Below are 21,628 nucleotides of genomic sequence, written 5' to 3'. Positions count from 1 at the left end.
AGTATATGTAAAATAAAAACTTATAGAAAATGAAAATGAGTGCTTTAGTTCTTGCCTTCTGTTTAGGTTCTTCAAAAGTTCCATTCTCAAATCTTTTTTTTTTTTTTACTAAGAAAGCAACAGAAAAATACTTAACAGAGCAAAATGAAAACAAGATTTTTAATTTGGTACATTTTTAAGCAATGTAGGTAAATTCAATTAAAAACAAAATCTAGCCTTAATTCAGTTTTTAGTGATTACTATTTTGTAAATACAAACGTCCTCAATGTTTGTAAACAAGTATGTTTTAACAGAAAATAAAGTGATGTTTATGTAGGCCTATCTTTATAGTGAATTTAACCTTGCATTGATTCATGTTTTCCTAAAAAGAAACAAATGAAATGTGACCACAGTAACATTTGGCAACTAAATAATATTACAGACAGTTTGGAGGTAAACCTGTTGGAAAATGGTATTTAGTTGGCTCAGTAGGTTTGTTATGGCTTCTTGTCTAGCATTTATTAGAATGCTGCTGAAATTACCAAAAAAAATAAATAAAAAAAAGCATTTACTCTTAACAGCAACGGGTCTTTTCAGAAACAATGTTCAATCTTACTCAAACCAACCGTGTTCATTTAGGACTAAATCTTCAGTAGAAAGTTGCTCCAATAAAACTACTTAGATGGGACTTTGTTTATGAAAAGACATTAACTGACAAAGCTAACAATGATGTAACAATCTCACCATTAAGGTCCATTTAGCTTTAGATCAGCAGATGTGGTTGATGTTCAAATGTCCAACACTGAAAGAACTTCTTGTCCGTATTACCCTAAAGCTGAGATAGAAAGTTCATTATTTTCCTTAAACTTTTTTTGAGTTGCATTTTCAAAGGTCAAAAATCTACTTTCAATCATTAATTATTTCAAATGTTATTTTTAAAGCTTTGAGCAGCACAAAACAAATTCAATCTGCATGGGTTCATATCGCAACGGTTAAGTAACCATTTAAAACAGTTAAAATAAGTACTCATCCGAACATCCGGGGTCTGATGCATTGTTAAAAAAAAGCAACACGCATAGGAATAGTCCCACATTTGGGAAAATATACTTATTTTATTTTCTTTCTTGTCGAGAGTCCGAGGAAAAGATCTTTCACCAATCTCTTGTGTGTTAAATTTTGTGCAAGAGTCAGGAGGTGATTAGTCTATATCCACGACGTTCAACTTTCGGGATTGCTCCAGTGTTTTCTGTTTCGGTTTCCTGTTGCACGACTAAAACAACCTTAACCGAAACCAGTTCCTTCCCGAGGCTATTTTGCAGCGGCTCCGTACAGAGCTTAGGGCCACCCAAGACGATTGTGATTGGTTTAAAGAAATGCCAATAAACCAGAGCACGTCTTTCTCCCATCCAGGAATGCTGTGTGGAGTAGCCAGACCCTCCTCCGCAGCGCTGTCGAGGAAGGTCTGGCAATGCGAGACTAGGAGGTGATTAGCTTAATTCAGCATAAAGACTGGAAGCAGGGTGAAACGGCTAGCCTGGCTCTGTCCAAACTTCAAACTAATACACCTGCCAGCACCTCTAAAGTCCTCACTAATTGGAGTCTTGTTAATTAGTGAAATTTAGAGGGGCTGGTAGGTGTATTATTTAACTTTGGAGGGTGCTAGGCTAGCCGTTTGACCCCTCTTTCTTGTATTTATGCGAAGCTAATTGTGTCCTGGCTCTAGCTTCATTTTTAACACACAAACACAAGAGTGGTATCAATCTTCTTATCGGACTCTCTGCGAGAAAGAACATAATTACACTTTTCCAAAAGGTCAAACTACTCCTTTAACTAAAATATCTACAGGAAACTAACTAACCCTAACTCAAAGTTCCATCATCCAATTATGATTATTTAAAATGACCTTTTAACCATCTAATCATGGTTAATGGATGTCTGCTTTAAGAAAAAAATCATGTTTAGCTTTTTAGACATAAGCAATTGAAGATCAGCCAAACTCAGCTCAGTTGTGATTTTGCACAGATTTGTGTTATTGAGTGTAAACAAGACAAATATAAATCGAACACACCTAAAGCCACAGATAAGCGAGTGTGCAGTTTAGTGACCACAGGTCGAGGACTTACTAATCAAAGTGAAAGGTGCCGAAAAGGGAGTGTGGTCTTCCAAATAAATATATAATTGTACCATAGTATACATTATCATCATTTCTTGGCTTACTCCTTTAAAACATCGATGAGAGTTGCTGCATCTGCCTGCATTCTCACACTTAAAACTAAACTGATGAATTGTGTGGGGAAAAATAAAAAATAGTCCTGTCACACATTAAACTTCTCGTGTCGTAGTAACAGATTTGGCAGCTAATTGGCGATTTCAAATATGCAGGATTTTACAGCAACAGTGATTACTTTGGTATTAGTGCATAGGTGCAGTTCTAGATACCAGAGCTGTTAATAATATGAAGAATATGAACACATCTTTGATATATTAACTGAAGTCACGTTGGGCAGCAGGATCAGTTTAGCTCGACACTTGAGCCCCTTAGCAGAGGAAACGCTTCCTGCCGTCCTCCAGGAGATGGAGTGATACACGAGGAGACTTTTTGGAAAACCGTAATCTTTGCCTGAATAGTTTTCTCTGATTTAAGGAGGTTTCCCCTTGTTGCAAGTCTGCCCTGGTGCATCACCAGTATTTGTCCATCAGCTGGTGTCAGACTGAAGATGGAGGGCTCCCTGTCTGCTCCTGGTGGACTGCAGTGTGAAAGGGAGCTCTTGTGTCTTGCAAATGTGCAAAAGTTTTACCAAGTCAAAGACCCGTGTAGTTAAGTCCACTCTGAACAACAGACCGTCCTCATCACATCCCAAACTCCGTCCTCCTCCGAGCGTTGTTGATTGAGTGCCTTTAATCTGCTAGACAAAGAAGTTAATCAAATACACACAAACACGTGAATGCCTACATTTAAAAGAACAGTTCGACATTTTGGAAAATAACTTCTTGTCATGCTTGCAAAGAGTTAGATGAGACGGTCAACACCACTCACATACGGCAATAGAAAACTGTAGCCGGAAGCAGCTTAGCTTAGCTTATCTTAGCTTAGCACAAAGACTGGAAACCGGGGAAACCGCTAGCCTAGCTCTGCCTAACAGCCCCTCTAAAGCTCCCTAATTAACGGGTTATATTGTGTTTGTTTGTGTGTGTTCATTTTTACAAAAACCAAAAAGGTAACTGCTCCCAGCTGAGAAATAGTTGGGTACTTTGTATTTAACAGAGACATGAGAGTGCCGTCTAACCTCTAAACTCTCAGCATTAATAAACATGTTTCCTTTTTCAAACAAAAAAGAATTACCTTTATGTTGTGAATCATCTTTAATCTTGCAGCAGCATCTAAACAAGAACCTTGGAGATGAAAAGAACCCAACATCAGACATTTTTACACTATCTCAGGTTTGTCTTTTGAGGTGCAATGCTGCAAAAATATAAACACGGTATATTTGATGTAACCTGTGACTGGTCGATCACCAGCCAGCGCTCGGTGCTCTTCTGCATGTCCTGTCCGCTCAGAGGCTCCCGCAGACGGATCTTCACTTCAACACGCCCTCCTGTGGCCTTACGACCGTCCATCACCTGGTAACAGAGACAACAAGGTCTAAGTTACTATTCATCAGTCAGCGAACATCTTAGATAAAAGGCCGCTATGCCTCCATCTCTCTCGATCAGCTTTGTTTTGTGGCCTTGGTGTTGTTTCAGTCTAACTCACCTCTACGATCTCCCTGATTTCACTCTGGGCCTCCAGTTTTTCCAGCTTTACAAGGGCCGTCCCGATCGGCTTGTCGCTCCGCAAGAAACCGCTGTGAATTTAAAAAAGAAAACAACCACGCTGACTTTCATCTGTTAACTTCTCAGTATTTGGAGATACTTTGCTAACCGATGTGGACATAAAACTAAACTCAGCAAACCACACCAGATACTGAGGGCTACTTTTGACTTGGACCCCCCTTGTTCAGGGACACATTATTCCATTTCTGTTGGTCACATGTCTGTGATAATTGTTCAGTTTATGTCTTAGTTGTTAAATCTTTTAATGTTCATACAAATATTTGCATATGTTAAGTTTGCTTAAAACATAGAAGCAGTTGAAAGTGACAGGACGTTTCTTTTTTTTGTTGAGTATAGAAGTAATCTTCCAAACGTTCCACTTTGAGCAGGGGGAGCAGGGGGAGCAGGGGGAGCAGCTGGCGGCGACTCACCCTTTGTGCAGCAGCTCCAGTTTGAGGCCTTTAGACGTCACCACCCTCCTGAAGCCGCGGTGGTTACGGTTGATTGACAGGGTAAAGCTCTGGTTATATTCTAAAGATTAAAAGAGATCTCCGATAAAGAGATGCAGCCTTCTGAGACTTTACACATGAAGTATTACAGACACACAAACAATTATTACAGTTTGATTTTGCATCATTCTATCCGAAACTAATTCATTTGTTCAAAAACATCTATTTTGTAAACAAAATCTACAGTATAAGGTGACTCAAGATCCATTTTTACCTACAATGGACTGTAAATGATTGTTTTATTATAATTGTGTGCATTATTATTATTATTACTTGTAAAATGAACATTAACACATTCTTTATTCAATACTTTTTCTTTTAGTTTAAAAACACTGTACAGGTCTTTTCATTTTTCAAACTGATCTATTTTTTTTTATATAGGATTTTCACCTTGACTCTTCTCATTTTGTATTGCAACTGCTGCATAGCAATTTCCCTCAGGGTTCATTTCTTTTGACTGTATCTAAGAAAATTGAATGGTCTCCAGTATAATAATATATTTGGAAAGAAATGTCACTGCAGATCTACTGCTATAGAAACATGCTCATTGTTGATACGAATATCTGACTCCCAAATCTACAGCGATGTTGTTCATGTCTCACCCGGGGAGTTAGTGTTCTTGATGACAGCTGTTTTGTGTTTCTGCGGCTGCTCCTGGTGGCAACAAAACAAAAACCAACACTTTAAGGAGAAAAACTTCACCTGTTCAAATCCTCCCAGCAGCCTGGGGTTAACGGTGAAAAATGAAAACGAGCTGTAGTTTGAGTCCGTTACCGTGCTGGGGTAAGGGAAGTCGAACTTGACGTATGCATCCAGATCATTTGTTTGGATTCCTGAGGGAGAAAGAGAAAGTAGATCGCAAAGCATCAACCGCTATGTATTTTTTTTTGAAGAGATTTTCAGTGATACTTTAAACTGATAACAATACCTAATCCAACACAGAAAATAACTAGACTTATTGATAAGATTTCAAATAAGTTTTCACCAGAACAACAGCAAAGGAAGAAACCATAATTTTAAGGTTTTCTTAAACTGAATTGAAGCTGTAAAACACTACTTTTTAGTGTCTTTAGAACCATTTCTCCCAGTATGTAGGTGTCTATATGGACCTGCTGTACTGGTAGATGAAGAGGTTTGTTCTTACCACTCGGAGCAGGAAGATTCATCCCTTTGACAATGATAACAACCATGTCAGTGCTGCTCAGGTCTGGAAATATCCTGAAAGGGAAGGAAAGACAGAGAGAGGTACTGTATTAATTCAACAATGAATCTAACTGTATGTTTATTATAGGGGATTCAGACCAAAAACAGCCCTGAGTTAGAACAACGCAGGGGGCGGTTAGTGGGGGGCGTGTTGTTTAAGGTACCAGTCAGATGATGAAATGCTTCTCTGGTTTCTGACTTTGAGAGAGAGTAGCTCATATTCACAAATATTGATTGTACTTTCCTGGATTTTGAAATAACATAATGGAATTCTTAATTTAGGTAGTTTTCCCATTTAAATATATAACTGCAGTTATATCTTGCCCACCTGACAGTTTGAAACGACCTCTCCTCAAAGTGATGTTTAGGAGGAGGAAGACTTCTCGACTGAGCCAGCTTCAGGACCTCCAGACTCTTCTTACAACTCTCCGCCATCTTCTCAAACCTGGAGCGAGCGAACACACACAGACACACACACACACAGACACACACACACACACACACACACACACACACACACACACACACACACACACACACACACACACACACACACACACACACACACAAAGATTGTTTGTGAGACATCAGTGAACTCTACATGGTTGTTACCTTTAGAACATCATGCTGTTGCTGTTCACTGTGTATAAGATTTAAATAATCAGGTGTTAAGTCAAATCAAATATACAATATGAAACATTTGGTTTTTTTGACAAAATAAACAATCTGATAAAATCAATTTGGGATCTGGTAAAAGATTTTGGTAAATTCTATATGTTACATTTAACAGATTGGACAATGGTATCATTTTAGAAAATGTATAATCCATTTAACCCAAATAGATAAACAGACTTATTGCTGATAGTTGTTAGCTGCAGCCCCAGTCCAGCGTTATAACCGAGTTTGGAGTTGGTATGTAAACTGTTGTGACACAAGAAGCTTACTTTGTTGTTTCTGTGACGTTCCCCAGATGTGTGAACTGCTTGGAGTGAGTCATACATTTCTAAAAAAAAAAAAAAAATGTTTGTCTTTACAGCAAGAACAAGAACCGTGCAGAGCAACCAGACTGGGAAAAGAAAACCTTTTTTTGGCGTCAGAATTAATTTGGAAACTTATATACTGTAACAAATAAATCAGAGAGCTGAAAATGTTGGATTCTGGAGCGATGGGAGTTCTGAACACGAATAAGTTGACTAAGGTATTACTAAATATAATATAATCCGTATCTTATTAATAGGAGTGACCCCGAATAGTGGAATACTCTAAGCTTTGATCGAAGGAGCCCAATTCGACTGTCTGAATCTCACAGATGAATCTTCTCAGAGGCGTAATTCGAAATTCGTTGAAACTTGCAACTCCTTGCAACACGCCGTTTGGCAACGCTCCGAAACCTGCCTGTTCCCACCAATGCGGCGAGACGGTGTATCATCTTCATAGGAATGACTCTTTGTACTTCCGTTCTAACTTCAGACTTTCAGGCTTTTTTGTAGCTGGATATATCATTTGTTGCATCTATATGAATGTGGATAACGTTAGTGATAGTGAGATGCTGCAGTTGCATTTCTAGTGGTGTCGCATTGCCAGACCTTCCTCCACAACGCTGCGGAGGAGGGGGGTCTGGCAAGTCCACACAGCATACTGGGATGGGAGAAAAACATGCTGTGGTTTATTGGCATTTCTTTAAACCAATCATAATTAGGGCTGGGCGATCTATCGATATTATATCGATATCGTGAGATGAGACTAGATATTGTCTTAGATTTTGGATATCGTAATATCGTGATATGACATAAGTGTCTTTTCCTGGTTTTAAAGGCTGCATTACAGTAAAGTGATTTACTTTTCTGAACTTATCAGACTGTTGTAACGGTTCTATAGTTCAAATTTGATCCTTGCTCCAAGCAAGCTGCTGACACCTTTTGGATTGGTCTCTTTTATTTTATAGGCTTTTTATTTAAGATATTTTTTTTATTTAAATGTGCACCTTATGGAGCTTTGATTTAAAAAAAGGTACTCCTGTTGTTATACAGTATTTATGTTTACATTATATTGTTATTTGAACAGCTGAGCATTTAATCATGAACAAGGAGAAGAAACCTGTTTATTATTTATTCATTTGATTTTGCAACTGTTCACTGAAATAGCCGGTTTCTATGAAACTACTTGTGACATGTCATATTTGGCTTTGACTGAACTGCTCTCACTTTGCGGAAAAAAATATCGGGATGTATATCGTATATCGATATTCAGCCAAAATATATCGGGATATGACTTTTGGTCCATATCACCCAGCCCTAATCATAATCCTCATTGCCGCTGCAAAATAGCCTTGGGAAGGAACTTGTTTTGATGGAACGTGTACATTCAAAAGTTTCTTACGTTGTGCAACAAAAAACTTAGATTGGACAGGTGGTCTAGCTAGCTGTCTCCATTTACCCTGCAGAGATCTGAGGAGCAGTTAACCATAGTCCTCATAAATCGACCAAAGTTTAAAATTACAACACAAAGAAAGAGGAAGAAAATGGACATCTGGCGGCTTTCCTGGCAGCACTGGAGCAATCCTGGAAGTGGAACGTCGTGGATATAGACTACATTTCTAGTGATGAAACTCCAAAAACAAGGTTTTATTTATCCGATTCGTGGCTTTGTTCTAACGCTGCTCGCTCTCTTCAGTCACTCTCTAGCTTTCTCGACCACATTACCGTGCTTGCAGGCGCCCGTCGAGCCTCCGTTTTCTATGTTTGTAACATAGAAATAAAATGTATTTTTGATCATTTTATTTCTATAGTTTGAAGCTGACTTTGCTGTTGGCTGTTGAAACAGGTGACGTCCCTTCAAACACAAGCCTCTGGCAACTTGACCAGCTGAGTCGCAGGCGACACCATCAGCTGGCTGAGACGGGCCGGTTCAGACCGCTGAAACTTTTCCCTGCAATGTTCTAAAACGGTTCCGTCTCGTCGTGAATCTTTGGTCTGAACTGGGCTTTTATGAAACAAGGATCGTGCCATTTTGGCTCTATGGGGGGGCTCAATGTCTAATTTTACATAGAACTACCCGTTTTCTCCCAATAAGTTTTGGGATGTCAATATCAACATATTGCAGTAAATAAAAATGTGAAAAGAAAGAAGCTTTTAATCAATCTTTTTAAAGTGAGTGAATAAATCCAAACGCCCCATGAGCCCATGATCCGTGACCGATGGTTTACCTCGTACTGCTCTTTTAGGATCTTGGCCAGTTGTGTGTAAAGCTGCTCTGCTTTCTCGGAGATCTGCACGTCGCTGTGATGAACCAGGATGAAGTCATCGTCTTCGTCACCAGGGGGCGACGGCACCTACAGAGACAGAACAGAGAGGGTCAGCCGCAGCGGGATGTTCACATCACATATAAAACTTTTAAATAAACAAATAAACATATAAAACGTGTGTATTTTGAGGAATAGGAGCACTAATAATACCCTCATGAATAAATAAAAACCAAATCGTAATCTAATTTCTTTTACTTTCAAAATTATTATGTGATTCTTCTCCGTGAACCATCACCTTATCGTGGTGGAGAGGTTTGTGTGTCTCTGTGAACCTGAGGGCTGTGTTGTCTGGAGCTTTGTGCTCCTGGTAGGGTCTCCCAAGGCAAAGTGGTCTCAGGTGAGGGGCCAGACAAAGAATGGTTCAAAAACCCCAATGAAGAAGCAAGGTAGAGATGGAGTGACCCTGCCCGGAGGAAGCCCGGGGCCCCCGTCTGGAGCCAGGCCCAGACGGCGGGCTCGTCGGCGAGCGCCTGGTGGCCGGGTTTGCCACGGAGCCCGGCCGGGCACAGCCCGAACAAGCTACGTGGCTCCCATCTCTCCAGCCCATGGGCCCACCACCTGTGGGAGGAACCGTTGGGGTCGGGTGCGATGCCACATGGGTGGCAGTGAAGGTCAGGGGCCTCGACGGACCAGACCCGGGCGGCAGACGCTGGCTCTGGTGACGTGGAACGCCACCTCTGTGTGGGGGGAAGGAGCCGGAACTGGTGCGGGAGGTGGAGCGCCACCGGTTAGATCTGGTGGGGCTTACCTCACGCACAGTCTCGGTTCTGGAACCATACTCCTGGATAGGGGTTGGACTCTTTTCTTCTCCGGAGTTGCCCAGGGTGTGAGGCGCCGGGCGGGTGTGGGGATACTCACAAGCCCCGGCTGAGCGCCGCTGTGTTGGAGTTTACCCCGTGGACGAGAGGGTCGCCTCCCTAAGCCTCCGCGGGTTGTGGGGGAAAACTCTGACTGTTGTTTGTGCATATGCACCAAACAGGAGTTCGGAGTATTCGGCCTTCTTGAGACCTTGACTGGAGTCCTGCATGGGGCTCCAGTGGGGGACTCCATTGTTCTGCTGGGGGACTTCAACGCACACGTGGGCAATGATGGAGACACCTGAGAGGCGTGATTGGGAGGAACGGCCTCCCTGATCTAAACCAGAGTGGTTGTTTGTTGTTGGACTTCTGTGCTAGTCATGGATTGTCTATAATTGAACACCATGTTCGAACATAGGGATGCTCATAAGTGTACCTGGTACCAGAGCACCCTAGGCCGAAGGTCAATGATCGATTTCATAATCGTTTCATCTGATCTGAGGCCGTATGTTTTGGACACTCGGGTGAAGAGAGGGGCAGAGCTGTCAACCGATCACCATCTGGTGGTGAGTTGGGTCAGGGGTGGGGAAGACTCTGGACAGACCTGGTAAGCCCAAACGTAGTGCGGGTAAATTGGGAACGTCTGGAGGAGGCCCCTGTCCGACAGACTTTCAACTCACACCTCCGGCGGAGCTTTTCGTGCATCCCTGTGGAGGCTGGGGGCATTGAACCCGAGTGGACAATGTTCAAAGTTTCCATTGCTGAAGCTGCGGCGAGGAGCTGTGGTCTTAGGATCTTAGGTGCCTCAAGGGGCGGTAACCCACGAACACCGTGGTGGACACCAGTGGTCAGGGAAGCCGTCCGATTGAAGAAGGAGTCCTTCCGGGATATGTTATCTCGGAGGACTCGGAGGCAGTTGCAGGGCACCGAAGGGCCCGAAGGGCTGCAGCCTCTGCCGTGAAAGAGGCAAAGCAGCGGGTGTGGGAGAAGTTTGGAGAAGACATGGAGAAGGACTTTTCGGTCGGCACCAAAGTGTTTCTGGAAAACTGTTCGCCACCTCAGGAGGGGGCGGGGAACCATCCAAGCTGTGTACAGTAAGGATGGGACACTGTTGACCTCCACTGAGGAGGTAATAGGGCGGTGGAGGGAGCACTTTGAGGAACTCCTGAATCCGACTAATACGCCCTCTATGTTAGAGGCAGAGCTGGAGGATAACGGGGATTGTCGCCGATTTCCCAGGCGGAAGTCACTGATGTAGTCAAACAACTACACAGTGGCAAAGCCCCGGGATTGATGAGATCCGTCCAGAAATGCTCAAGGCTCTGGGTGTGGAGGGGCTGTCCTGGTTGACACGCCTCTTCAACATTGCGTGGAAGTCTGGGACGGTGCCAAAGGAGTGGCAGACTGGGGTGGTGGTTCCTCTTTTTAAAAAGGGGGACCAGAGGGTGTGTGCCAATTATAGGGGTATCACACTTCTCAGCCTCCCTGGTAAAGTCTACTCCAAGGTGCTGGAAAGGAGGGTTCGGCCGATAGTCGAACCTCGGGTTGAGGAGGAACAATGCGGATTCCGTCCTGGTCGTGGAACAACGGACCAGCTCTTCACTCGCAAGGATCCTGGAGGGAGCCTGGGAGTATGCCCAACCGTCTACATGTGTTTTGTGGATTTGGAGAAGGCGTATGACCGGGTCCCCCGGGAGATACTGTGGGAGGTGCTGCGGGAGTATGGGGTGAGGGGGTCTCTACCAGGGCCATCCAATCTCTGTATGACCAAAGTGAGAGCTGTGTCCGGGTTCTCGGTAGTAAGTCGGACTCGTTTCAGGTGAGGGTTGGCCTCCGCCAGGGCTGGCGCTTTGTCACCAATCCTGTTTGTAATATTTATGGACAGGATATCGAGGCGTAGTCGGGGTGGGGAGGGGTTGCAGTTTGGTGGGCTGGGGATCTCATCGCTGCTCTTTGCAGATGATGTGGTCCTGATGGCATCATCGGCCTGCGACCTTCAGCACTCACTGGATCGGTTCGCAACCGAGTGTGAAGCGGTTGGGATGAGGATCAGCACCTCTAAATCGGAGGCCATGGTTCTCAGCAGGAAACCGATGGAATGCCTTCTCCAGGTAGGGAATGAGTCCTTACCCCAAGTGAAGGAGTTCAAGTACCTTGGGGTTTTGTTCGCGAGTGAGGGGACAATGGAGCGGGAGATTGGTCGGAGAATCGGGGCAGCGGGTGCGGTATTGCATTCAATCTATCGCACTGCCAGGATTTAAAAAGAGAGCTGAGCCAGAAGGCAAAGCTCTCGATCTACCGGGTCAGTTTTCGTTCCTACCCTCACCTATGGTCATGAAGGCTGGGTCATGACCGAAAAGAACGAGATCCAGGGTACAAGCGGCGAAATGGGTTTCCTCAGGAGGGTGGCTGGCGTCTCCCTTAGAGATAGGGTGAGAAGCTCAGTCATCCGTGAGGAGCTCGGAGTAGAGCCGCTGCTCCTTTGCGTCGAAAGGAGCCAGTTGAGGTGGTTCGGGCATCTGGTAAGGATGCCCCCTGGGCGCCTCCCTAGGGAGGTGTTCCAGGCACGTCCAGCTGGGTGGAGGCCTCGGGGAAGACCCAGGACTAGGTGGAGGGATTATATCTCCAACCTGGCCTGGGAACGCCTCGGGATCCCCCAGTCGGAGCTGGTTAATGTTGCTCGGGAAAGGGAAGTTTGGGGTCCCCTGCTGGAGCTGCTCCCCCCGCGACCCGACACCGGATAAGCGGACGAAGATGGATGGATGGATTATTATGTGACATTTTAACAACTTACCAAAAACTAGTAATTAATTCAGAGACCAATTTCTACTGTGTGCCCCCTAACTTATATCCAAATCAATTTCCTGTCACTGAATAAGGTATTTCTAACACCAAGCTGGGTTTTTGGTGAATCACACTAAGGATTCAGTAGCAGAGTAAATCTCCCGTCTGCTCACTGTGCTGATGTCCACAGTCTTGCCGCTGCGTGCTGCCTCGATCAGGGGCTCGAAGCCCTTGGCGGTGCGGAGGAAAATCTTGGCCTGCTCCATGTCGTTCTTCTGCTTTGCCTGCAGAGCTGCCTTCATGTACATCTTCTTCCTGCCCTCCAGAAACTCCAGCTGCTGACCCGCTGGAGTACGAAGAAAGACAGAAAGTTGACTGATTGTAAACAACTAGATGTAGTTTTTAGTGGGGATAAATGCATCCAAATAAGATTGTAGCATGGCTGACGGAGGAAGGTGGAAGGACCTGTGAAAGTTGTTTTTCTTCTTGTCTGGATGGTATCTGTTACGTTATAAGTATTAGGACTAATGATTAAAAAAAAAAAAAAAAAAAAAAAAAATGATTGTTTTCATTAACAATTAATCTGACAATTTCAATCTGCTTGTTTTGTAAAATAAGCAAAAGCTGTGTAAAAACATTAGATATTCAATTTACTCTAACATTGTCATCTTTGAAAGCTGAAAACCAGAGAATACTAGGTTTTTTTTGCTTAAAAAAAAAATGACTGGATTTAATTTAATCATAATAGTTGCCATTTAATTCTCGCTCGACTAATTGATTAAATGACTAATGCAACTCTAATTAGTATCGTTGTTTATATCCATTTCTCATTTTAATTTCTTTCGTGTTTGTTGGTGTGCAAATATCTTCTGCTTCAAAAGAGGCTGAACTGTGTCCGGTGTTTTGGAGAACAGGTTTTCTTTCGGGGACTGACCTGTTGGTGAGAGTCCTTCCCTGGAAGCGGTTCTGTCAGGTGAAACCGACGGAGTTCTTTTCCGGTCTTGCGCTGCAGTGGAGAAATCTAACATGGGCTTCTTCGGCTCTTCTGGAACAGCAGGCTTAGACTACATACAACAAGCATAAAACACTGGATCAACGATTTATCAACAAAAAACAAATCAAAAAAATGATAACGTGCTGCTGATAGCCCACCTCCTCCTCCTTCTCCTCATCTTCTTCTTCATCTGCTATTTGGGAAGCATCAGTGGAGGCAAGCTTATTGGCTGCCTCCAGAGCAGCAACGAATCCCTGCTCCGCTCCGGACGCCTTCTGGCCCGGGATTGGAGGAAAACCTGAAAGATAAAAGCAAATTCATCACTCTGACTGGCATTACGGTTCTTAAACGCTAAATGTTTGTACTAGAAGTACAAAAGCATGTCTCGTGGCGCTGGCACAGAGACTGACGCACAGCTTTAATAGTGATACAGTACACAGAACCAGAAACCCAATTCAAATCCAATTTTATGGTGCTAATGTGTCTTGGAAATTACACTGCCAGCTCAACAACATGACTGAAAAAAAGAAACTCACCAGGGGGAACCGGTAGCTCCTCAAAGTTGACCGCTTTTCCTGCTTTGTGAGCTCGGATGGCACTCTGGTATTGCTGCAGGAGGAGAGATGATAAATATTTTTTACAATGCTGCTGTAACAGGGTAAACGAAAAGAAGATTTGTTGTTGTAAAGTGCTAGAAGTCCAGTGTTTTTAGGTATGTAGAAAAAGACCAAGCCTGACAAACAGTTTAGGCAGTAGAGTTCTGTAAAGGTAAGACATCAGAAGGAGAGTCTCTCCTTGTACCTTGGCGATACGGTCATGCATTCGGGCCTTGCGGTCATCTCCACCAGCTGTAGCCTGATTGGACGCCTCTGCATACTTGGCTCTTCTCTGCTCGAGAGCCTCCAGCACGTCTTTGGGAGCTGCTGGGGCTGATGGGAAAGCAGTGGACAACAATGTTTACAACGTTTGTCAATATGTGTTTTTTTTGTTTTGAGAGGTTACCTCAAAGCTAAAGACACACTGTCGGGCTGTACTTGGGGACATCAGGGGTTTAAAGGTGCTGTAGGTAGGATTGTGAAGATCCAGGACTTAGCAAAAAAAATGTAACATCGACAACTTCTCAGTCCCTTCCCCCTTTCTGCTAAAGGCCAAAACGGTCTCCTAAGCCCCTCCCCCCACAAGGGAGAATGAATGTGTGTGCATGAGCAGTGATTGACACCCCCGGTCCTGATTGATGCATCTGAACAGGGAGCTGTGGAAGTTTTGCAAATCGCACTACAGGCTGTAGGTGGTGCCAGAGGAGCCGGATTTCTTTTTTTAATTACATGTTCTACTCGAACATAGGGTATAGCATATATGACAGAAAGTTAGTTTTATAAGTCTTACCTACTGCATCTTTAAGCTAATGTTAGCAGGTATAACATTTACCATGTTCACCATCTTGGCATATTAGGATGCCAACATTTGCTTATTAGCACTAAACACAATAAAAGTATTGGACAAATTAAGATTTTGACCAGATGACGACGCCAAATGAAATGTCAGGGGATCACCAAAGATGGTAGAATTAATCCTCTACAGACCTTGCATATCTGTAGCTATCTCCATGGAAATCCATCCTGTAGTTTTTGAGATATTTCAGTCTGGATCAGAGTGGTCGCCCGAAATGCACTACCATTCCTAGAGTCATTGCACTTGCGGGGCAACTAAAAATACTGCTAAGAAATATCAATCAGAAAAACTTGAGATAAGCCGACTTACGGTAACTGTAAGATTGGGTATTGTTTCAATAACTGTACCTGATGCATGGCAGATACCAAAATTATATATACTTTTTTTAACATTGTTGAGTATCAAACACATCTTCTACAAAAACCTTTTTCATTTAATAAAATAAGCTAAACCTCTCAAATGCATCAGTGCTGTCTTTACGCAATTAGCTGTACAAGACGTTTTCCAAACAAAAATACGATACAGTATTAGTATTTAACTCAGAAAGTACTTGACTGAAGAATACGTAAATAAGACTAAGAATTTGACTCAGAACTGTGGAAGTTATTTGGTTGGTAGTCAAAAAGTAGCAATGCTTGATTTCCTTCTACTGATGTGTGACAGGTGAATATAGCCAAAGACTGTACACATTAGTCTGTTGGTTTTCATCTTTCTTTTAGGAAAACGTGTTTTGTCATCCAGTTTTCTATTTGCCTTTTACACTGATCCATTCCTTCAGTGACATGCAGCATATGTTTGACTGTGTTATATCTATTCACCCATCAGCCATGTAATATTCAGGTGAATGTATTGTTGTTTTTATTCCAAACAGTCTCTGTAGAAATGTTTATACATAACAATGATGTGCACAACACAAGCAGTGTGTGTTCTTCTCTATTTAAAGTCCTATCTACTGTTAAGTGAAATAAGGGGGAAAAAACTGCATGACAAAAATAAACATATGCCACAGCAACAATTCAAGCACATACATACAGTTACTAAAGTAGAGGATTACTACCTGGAGCTGCTGTAACCAGTTGGGTGACTTCTATGTTTTGCCCAGAAGAAGGTTCTTTCACTGGAGCAGAGCCTCCTCCTGTACACAATAACACAAGGTAAACAGAAACATACAGAAGCAGATACAACAGGTTTCTGTCCAGTAAATATGTTACTTGTTTTAATACATTTGCTGAATATACTTCATGGTGAAGCTACTGATTAAAACATTTCCTTATTTACATTCCCTCCCTGGAAGATCCTTGTGACCTCTGTCGGTTTTCTAGACTCATTTCTTCACATGTCTGGAACATGTAATCCAGGGCTTGTGTTAAGAACTACTAAACTTAACTAAACATTGCAAATGTTTATTGTTCTGCAGTTTCCCAACATGTTGCTTCTGTTGTTATTAAGGATTGATCATAATTCACCGGCAAATTAGATCTATGTTTTTTTTATCATTTATTTCTAATCACTTCACATCAGTGTTTTATATAGTTTTTGTTTTATTATTTTAGGATTACTGAAAGTATCATGGAAGCCAAATCAGTATGCCTCTTGAAATCATCTCAAAACCCGTTTGTTGGCTTATTCTTCATTTTTTTATTTATTTTTTTGTGTTTTGCCCTTATATTTCCCCCTTTAACTTTTATTCCTCCTGTATATCACCTTGGAACTTCTGTTTTTAAAAGAGCTGTATAAATGAAGTTGGCTTGGTTGTGTGTCATACACTTCTTTCACATAATACCAGTGTTCCTCACCCTGTCCTGGAGATGGAGGAAGGCCACTCAGGTCGACTGCTTGTCCTTTCTCCAACGCCTCAATCACCGCATCGAACCTCTGCACCAAAACGTACAACAAACCCAAACTCTGTCAAACATAATGATGGTCTTTGTCTACTTCCAAATTGTTGGCATGTTTCACATACTTGGGAGGGAAATCCTGCAGCCAGAATATGCAGCAACAGGCTCAGACAGACTGCACAAATAGTGATGTGTAACTGTATGTTAGCAGTTTAACTTTACACATTGAAATATAAAGATTTATGCCACACAAAAACATCTAAATTGGTTTAGTTATAACTGATGTCTGGTATATAAAAATATTTACTTTAGCAATAATCCTGCAAAGCATCAGGTTAAAACAGTGTGTTCATTGTCACAAATGCAGCTGCTGCTACATTCCTACAGCAGAAACTTGCTCTGCTTAGCAAAAACCGTTTGCTTCCAGTTGCAGCAGAGATATGTATATGTATGTGTATATATATATATATATATATATATATATATATATATATATATATATATATATATATATATATATATATATATATATATATATATAAATAAAATATAAAATAATATATACTATTTATTAAATCTTCAATCATTAAGAATTGCATCATACTTGTTGCGTGCATAGGTTTTATAAAAAGCATTGAAACTAATTTATTTAGCACAAAATAGTTTTTTTATTTGAAATTTCAAAAACATTAAAAAAAGGACAAGGCGGTTGTCTACTGGTCATCTATTTCCCCACAGAGTAATTCCCTGACACCATGTTATTTACTAAGAATAAAATGCTAGCTCACAACAGAGAAATCCTGTTTTAGGATATTCAAATTTATACAAAACACTGCTGATAAACCTTTATGTACAGGAGACACAATCTTGCCTTTAAACAAATCCATTAGGGTTGTAGTCTCTTCACTCACCTTGCTGGTCTTGAAGTAAACCGTAGCTTGCTCAGCATCTCCCTGCTTCTTGGCTCTCAGTGCTGCCATCTTGTATTCTTTCTGCCTCTCCAAGAGCAACGTCTTGGTTGCCTTGTTCACTGCGGATTCACGAGGACAGAATAGCAGAACAATTACCACAATGAAAGCCCTCATTCATCCCATATTGAGAAGCTGACAGCATGTAAGTGCACTGTGTGGAAAGTGTGCGGGAATACAGAATTGGAAATCAAATTTAAAGTATTAAAATAAAGTAAACTTGTGGATCATTTAAACCAATGCACCAATATTTAACCAAGTGGTCTCAAATTTAGGGCCAAACAATAAATCCACAATCCCAGAAGTCTAGCTATTTATCCTAAGCATGAGCCTGCATTAGTTACTGTTGCTAGATCAGAAAACCTTGGTAAACATCTACACACCTTTTGATACCTTGTTTCAGTCTTTGGAAAAGGAATGAAAACAACACTATCTAAGAGACCAAATGTCACGGTTAACTAATCCATGATGCAAAATTTTGGCTATCTTTAAAATGTCTTTGTAGTTTTTAACTTATAGTGTAAACACGGACCATCTGTCAGACTGGTCTGAGGCCGGTCTGCAGGTTCCTTTGTCTGCTCCTGTGGAGATGGGACAGTGCTCAGAGGCGGCAGCCTGGCAGAGGACGACTGCTCCTCCTCACTGCTGGGGGTGAGGATCTCTGGTACAGCAGGTGGCGGTGGCATCGTGGCCTCCGCCTCCCCCTGCTGATCTGAAGGAGTGGGTTCAGAAGGCGAGGGTACAGGGGGAGGAGGTCGACGGGGAACAGCAGGATTAGAGGCAGAACTCGGAGCTCCAGTGGCAACAGGAGTAGGGATCTCTGCCTCGTTCACAGGTCTCCCTTTTTTAACAGCAGCTAACATTGTCTCCAGAGTCTGTAGAGAGCAACATTAACAATCAGTCAATCTTTAATGCGTAATGAAGGAAGCATCACAGCAGTCCAGTAATTCCAGGCACTAAATATATACTGTGAAATGAGAAAACAAGTAAATATCTTAAACTATGAAAACAGATTTTTAAAAATGACAAACAGCATGCTGTCTTCCTTTATGGAGCTGAAATGTGTGATCAGACACATGAATACCAAAAGATTGTTGTTTCTACGAATCTGTTGTTTGTATTTGTTGTCGTTGTTGTTGTTGTTGTTGTTGGGCATATATCTTGTCATTAGGCAGTATTTAACTTACCTTCAGGCCACGATCGTATCTCCTGGCTTTGGAGGTATCCCCTGCAGTTTTAGCGTTTTGTAAGGCCGTCTTGTACATGATAATTCTCTCCTCCAGGGTGTGTTGGAGACTGCCGGGAGCTGCTGAGGAGACCTTTACTTCCTGCTGCTTCACCAAAACAACAGGCAGGTACTGTAAATTATTATCTGAAAACAGCTGGTTTGTTAGGTCAAGAAATTACTCAGAACTGTGTGTTGAGAAAGTATTTGCCAAAGATAAATAATAGGAGGAAACTGCTATTTCTACTCATCTATATCTCATCTTTATTTACTTGTTAAAAATTCTAGGCACATAAGTATTCAAAGCATTTTCAGTAGACCGAAACACAGGTGGGATAAATATCAGGAAATGTAAAGACTCACAAGAAAGAGTGGAAAATTGATGTCTCAAGTTAATCTATTCAACCAGTGATGTTAAAGAAGGATACAACTATTGTATGGAGATACAGATGTAAAAAAAAAAAAAAAAAAAGAAGAAAAATCTGAGGTGATTTAAGATCAAAATAGGCAGCTAATTTTGTAATCCAGCAGAAGCCAGAAGGACAAATATGTCTGCCCATTCCGGTTACCGGCAACTGCTAAAATGTTGACACAAGGCTGGCAGTGAGCAACGTGTATTGTACCTGCGTCAGTGGGGACTTTGGTTTTTCAGCTTGAGGAGATTCAGCAGTGGGGGAGGATGTGGGGGAAACAGTTAGAGCATTCTCAGCTTCCCCTTCACCCACCACTTCCTGTAGCTCTGCCTGATGGGATAAAATACAGCAACTGATCAACAGCCAACTTTGATTGTTCATATGCAGGGCTGGATTTCAGAAGTGAAGAATGTGAAACAAGTTTTCCATAAGGTAAAACATGCAATTGTTTGACAAATGAAAGTTATGCCAACCAAAATGTGCAGATGTAATGAAGGCCCTACAAATCAACAAATCCCTGGATAAAAAGATGCAACGTATTAGGATAAGTCTATATTTGTTACAGAACTGACACAAATCTTCTTTGACTTCTACAGCAAAAAGTAGCTCTGTACCACATTTTTACAACATAGGGTACTTATTTCAGACCAATAAGTACTATACTTGTGTAGCAACCATTTAATTAATGTAAAACTTGACATTACAGGCTCCCAATGAGTGTGCAAAAGCAACAAGACTTTTAAACCATGTGGCAGATGGCCAAAAGGCCCACAAGCAATACAGTTTTCATTTTGATGTCTGTTACGGTTTGTTGGATGACTGCATTTGGTTTGTACAGCTACTTGAATTAATTTCAGTGTAAAATGTGTCTGGTAAATTGACTACTTTGTCCAGGTTCTTGAAATCTAAGCAGCCACAAACCCTGGCATAAAATCAGAGCTAAATATACAGCAACACCAACCAGTAGATCTTCATCGTCCTCCGGGTTACTGTCATCCTCATCCTCATCCTCATCCCTCATACACTCGTCAGCCATTCTTGCGATGTCTTCCATGGGCAGGGGGCCTACGACACAAACATGATGTCATGTATCCGACTGGGTTTTTATTTGAGATCATCAACACATATTACATGATAATGTAGTAATGATATAAATGTCAACAGTGTCTATATATGTACCGTCTATCTACCAATACGATCTATCAGATGGTAAGGACATGTTTATTTTTTAACAGTAACTGTCCTGCCCAGTACAATTCTTAGTGGTGATTGTTAAATAAACAACTTTAAGGGAACTTATCATTATCAGATTTTGTATACTCTCAAATACCAATATAGGTAACGACATCAAAAATACAGTATCGTCAGGCTATAGTACTGACTCCAGGCATGGGGACAACACAGCTTCACATACAAGTGAAAAGCTGCACGGCACTCACTTTTCCCTTTCGGTTTGGCTCTTCCTCCAGCAGCAGCAGCTCTATTTCCAGTGATTGCAGCAAGTTCATCCTCCAAGTCCGGGTCGTCCAGATTCCCCTCCATACCCATCATCATCTCCTCAGGGTCCAGGTCTACAAACAGACCCATCTGAAACCAGGAAGTAAGAGATTAACTTCACCCTTTGACAGCTATTGTCAAGAGAACACATTAAAATAAACATCTTTGCTTGCAGCGTTCATCAGTGTTGTTGTTGGTACCTGCTTGGCTGCAGCAGCGCCCTGGCCTCTCGGCTGCGGTGCTCTCTTCTTTTTACCAAACATGTTGTTGTTGTTGTTGTTGTTGTGGCTTGTTGTTTAACAAGCACCTGAGCGCCACTCCAGCGATCCCAACTACAAACACACACAATACACACGATACACATACAATAATCTATTTCCTGTTGTGTAATGTCATTGGTCTGCTCGCACTAGTTAAAGTCATGTGAGTGGTTGTCAGGTGGCTCCAAATAGACAACGAGCTGCCAACTGACGATTATGTTAGCCGAGCAGCTAGCTGTTAGCTAACCATGTTTGTCGCCTCAAACTCAAAAGGTTTGTTCATGAGAAAGAAGACGACTGTTAGTGTCACTCTAAGCAAACACTTGGGAGAGTTTTATCCAGCTTTGAAAGCGTGGGGGTCTTTACCTGCTCGTTCAACACTTCCTCAGGTAGTTCTGTTCAGTTTCATTTCTGTGGTTTGACATGGTAATGGATTTGTTTGAGTACGCATGCGCAAACGGAGGGAGCGTCCAAGGATCATTTTAAAGGTGCAGCCGCGTGCAGTCCTGACTCCCGGTGAATTTAATTGAATTCAATGCAAAAATAAATCCGTTAAGTAAGAAATATATCTAACGGTGTAATGAGTTCCATC

At 42.1% G+C, this 21,628-nt stretch overlaps 1 protein-coding gene across 4 annotated transcripts; it reads right to left on the bottom strand.

Annotated features, from left to right (window-relative positions):
- Nucleotides 1-145: 145 nt before the first annotated feature.
- cc2d1b (coiled-coil and C2 domain containing 1B) lies at nucleotides 146-21,505 on the bottom strand. Of its 4 annotated transcripts, XR_003693830.1 has the most exons (27): nucleotides 21,403-21,505; nucleotides 20,977-21,108; nucleotides 20,719-20,866; nucleotides 20,241-20,344; nucleotides 19,490-19,609; nucleotides 18,829-18,975; nucleotides 18,174-18,516; nucleotides 17,585-17,703; nucleotides 16,632-16,710; nucleotides 15,893-15,970; nucleotides 14,185-14,312; nucleotides 13,920-13,992; nucleotides 13,542-13,681; nucleotides 13,324-13,453; nucleotides 12,563-12,735; nucleotides 8,710-8,835; nucleotides 6,449-6,507; nucleotides 5,833-5,949; nucleotides 5,446-5,519; nucleotides 5,076-5,134; nucleotides 4,904-4,955; nucleotides 4,224-4,323; nucleotides 3,734-3,824; nucleotides 3,478-3,600; nucleotides 3,323-3,372; nucleotides 2,778-2,882; nucleotides 146-814 (listed from the first exon to the last, which is right to left on the bottom strand). XR_003693830.1 is itself a non-coding variant. In XM_028592283.1 (26 exons), exons 2-25 carry the CDS (start codon nucleotides 21,037-21,039, stop codon nucleotides 3,361-3,363), a joined length of 2,658 nt encoding a protein of 885 aa, XP_028448084.1. In that variant the 5' UTR covers nucleotides 21,040-21,108; nucleotides 21,403-21,505; the 3' UTR covers nucleotides 1,989-2,885; nucleotides 3,323-3,360. The 4 variants fall into 4 exon arrangements, 3 of the variants coding, with proteins under 3 accessions (XP_028448084.1, XP_028448083.1, XP_028448085.1); XM_028592283.1 differs by lacking the exon at nucleotides 146-814 and having other exon boundaries at nucleotides 1,989-2,885; XM_028592282.1 differs by lacking the exon at nucleotides 146-814 and having other exon boundaries at nucleotides 1,989-2,882.
- Nucleotides 21,506-21,628: the final 123 nt, after the last annotated feature.

Source organism: Perca flavescens, chromosome 12, assembly GCF_004354835.1.
Source record: "Perca flavescens isolate YP-PL-M2 chromosome 12, PFLA_1.0, whole genome shotgun sequence".
NCBI classification, from domain to species: domain Eukaryota; kingdom Metazoa; phylum Chordata; class Actinopteri; order Perciformes; family Percidae; genus Perca; species Perca flavescens.
This window is presented reverse-complemented; position numbering and strand designations above follow the sequence as displayed.

What these genes read in the sequence shown, in the direction of transcription:
- cc2d1b (XM_028592283.1), bottom strand. Translation starts at nt 21,039, where the DNA reads ATGTTTGGTAAAAAGAAGAGAGCACCGCAGCCGAGAGGCCAGGGCGCT. An exon ending in GGAGCTACCGGTTCCCCCTG is followed by an intron (nt 13,682 to 13,919) that starts GTGAGTTTCTTT and finishes TTTATCTTTCAG; the next exon opens with GTTTTCCTCCAATCCCGGGC. An exon ending in TCCTAAAAGAGCAGTACGAG is followed by an intron (nt 6,508 to 8,709) that starts GTAAACCATCGG and finishes TTTTTTTTTTAG; the next exon opens with AAATGTATGACTCACTCCAA.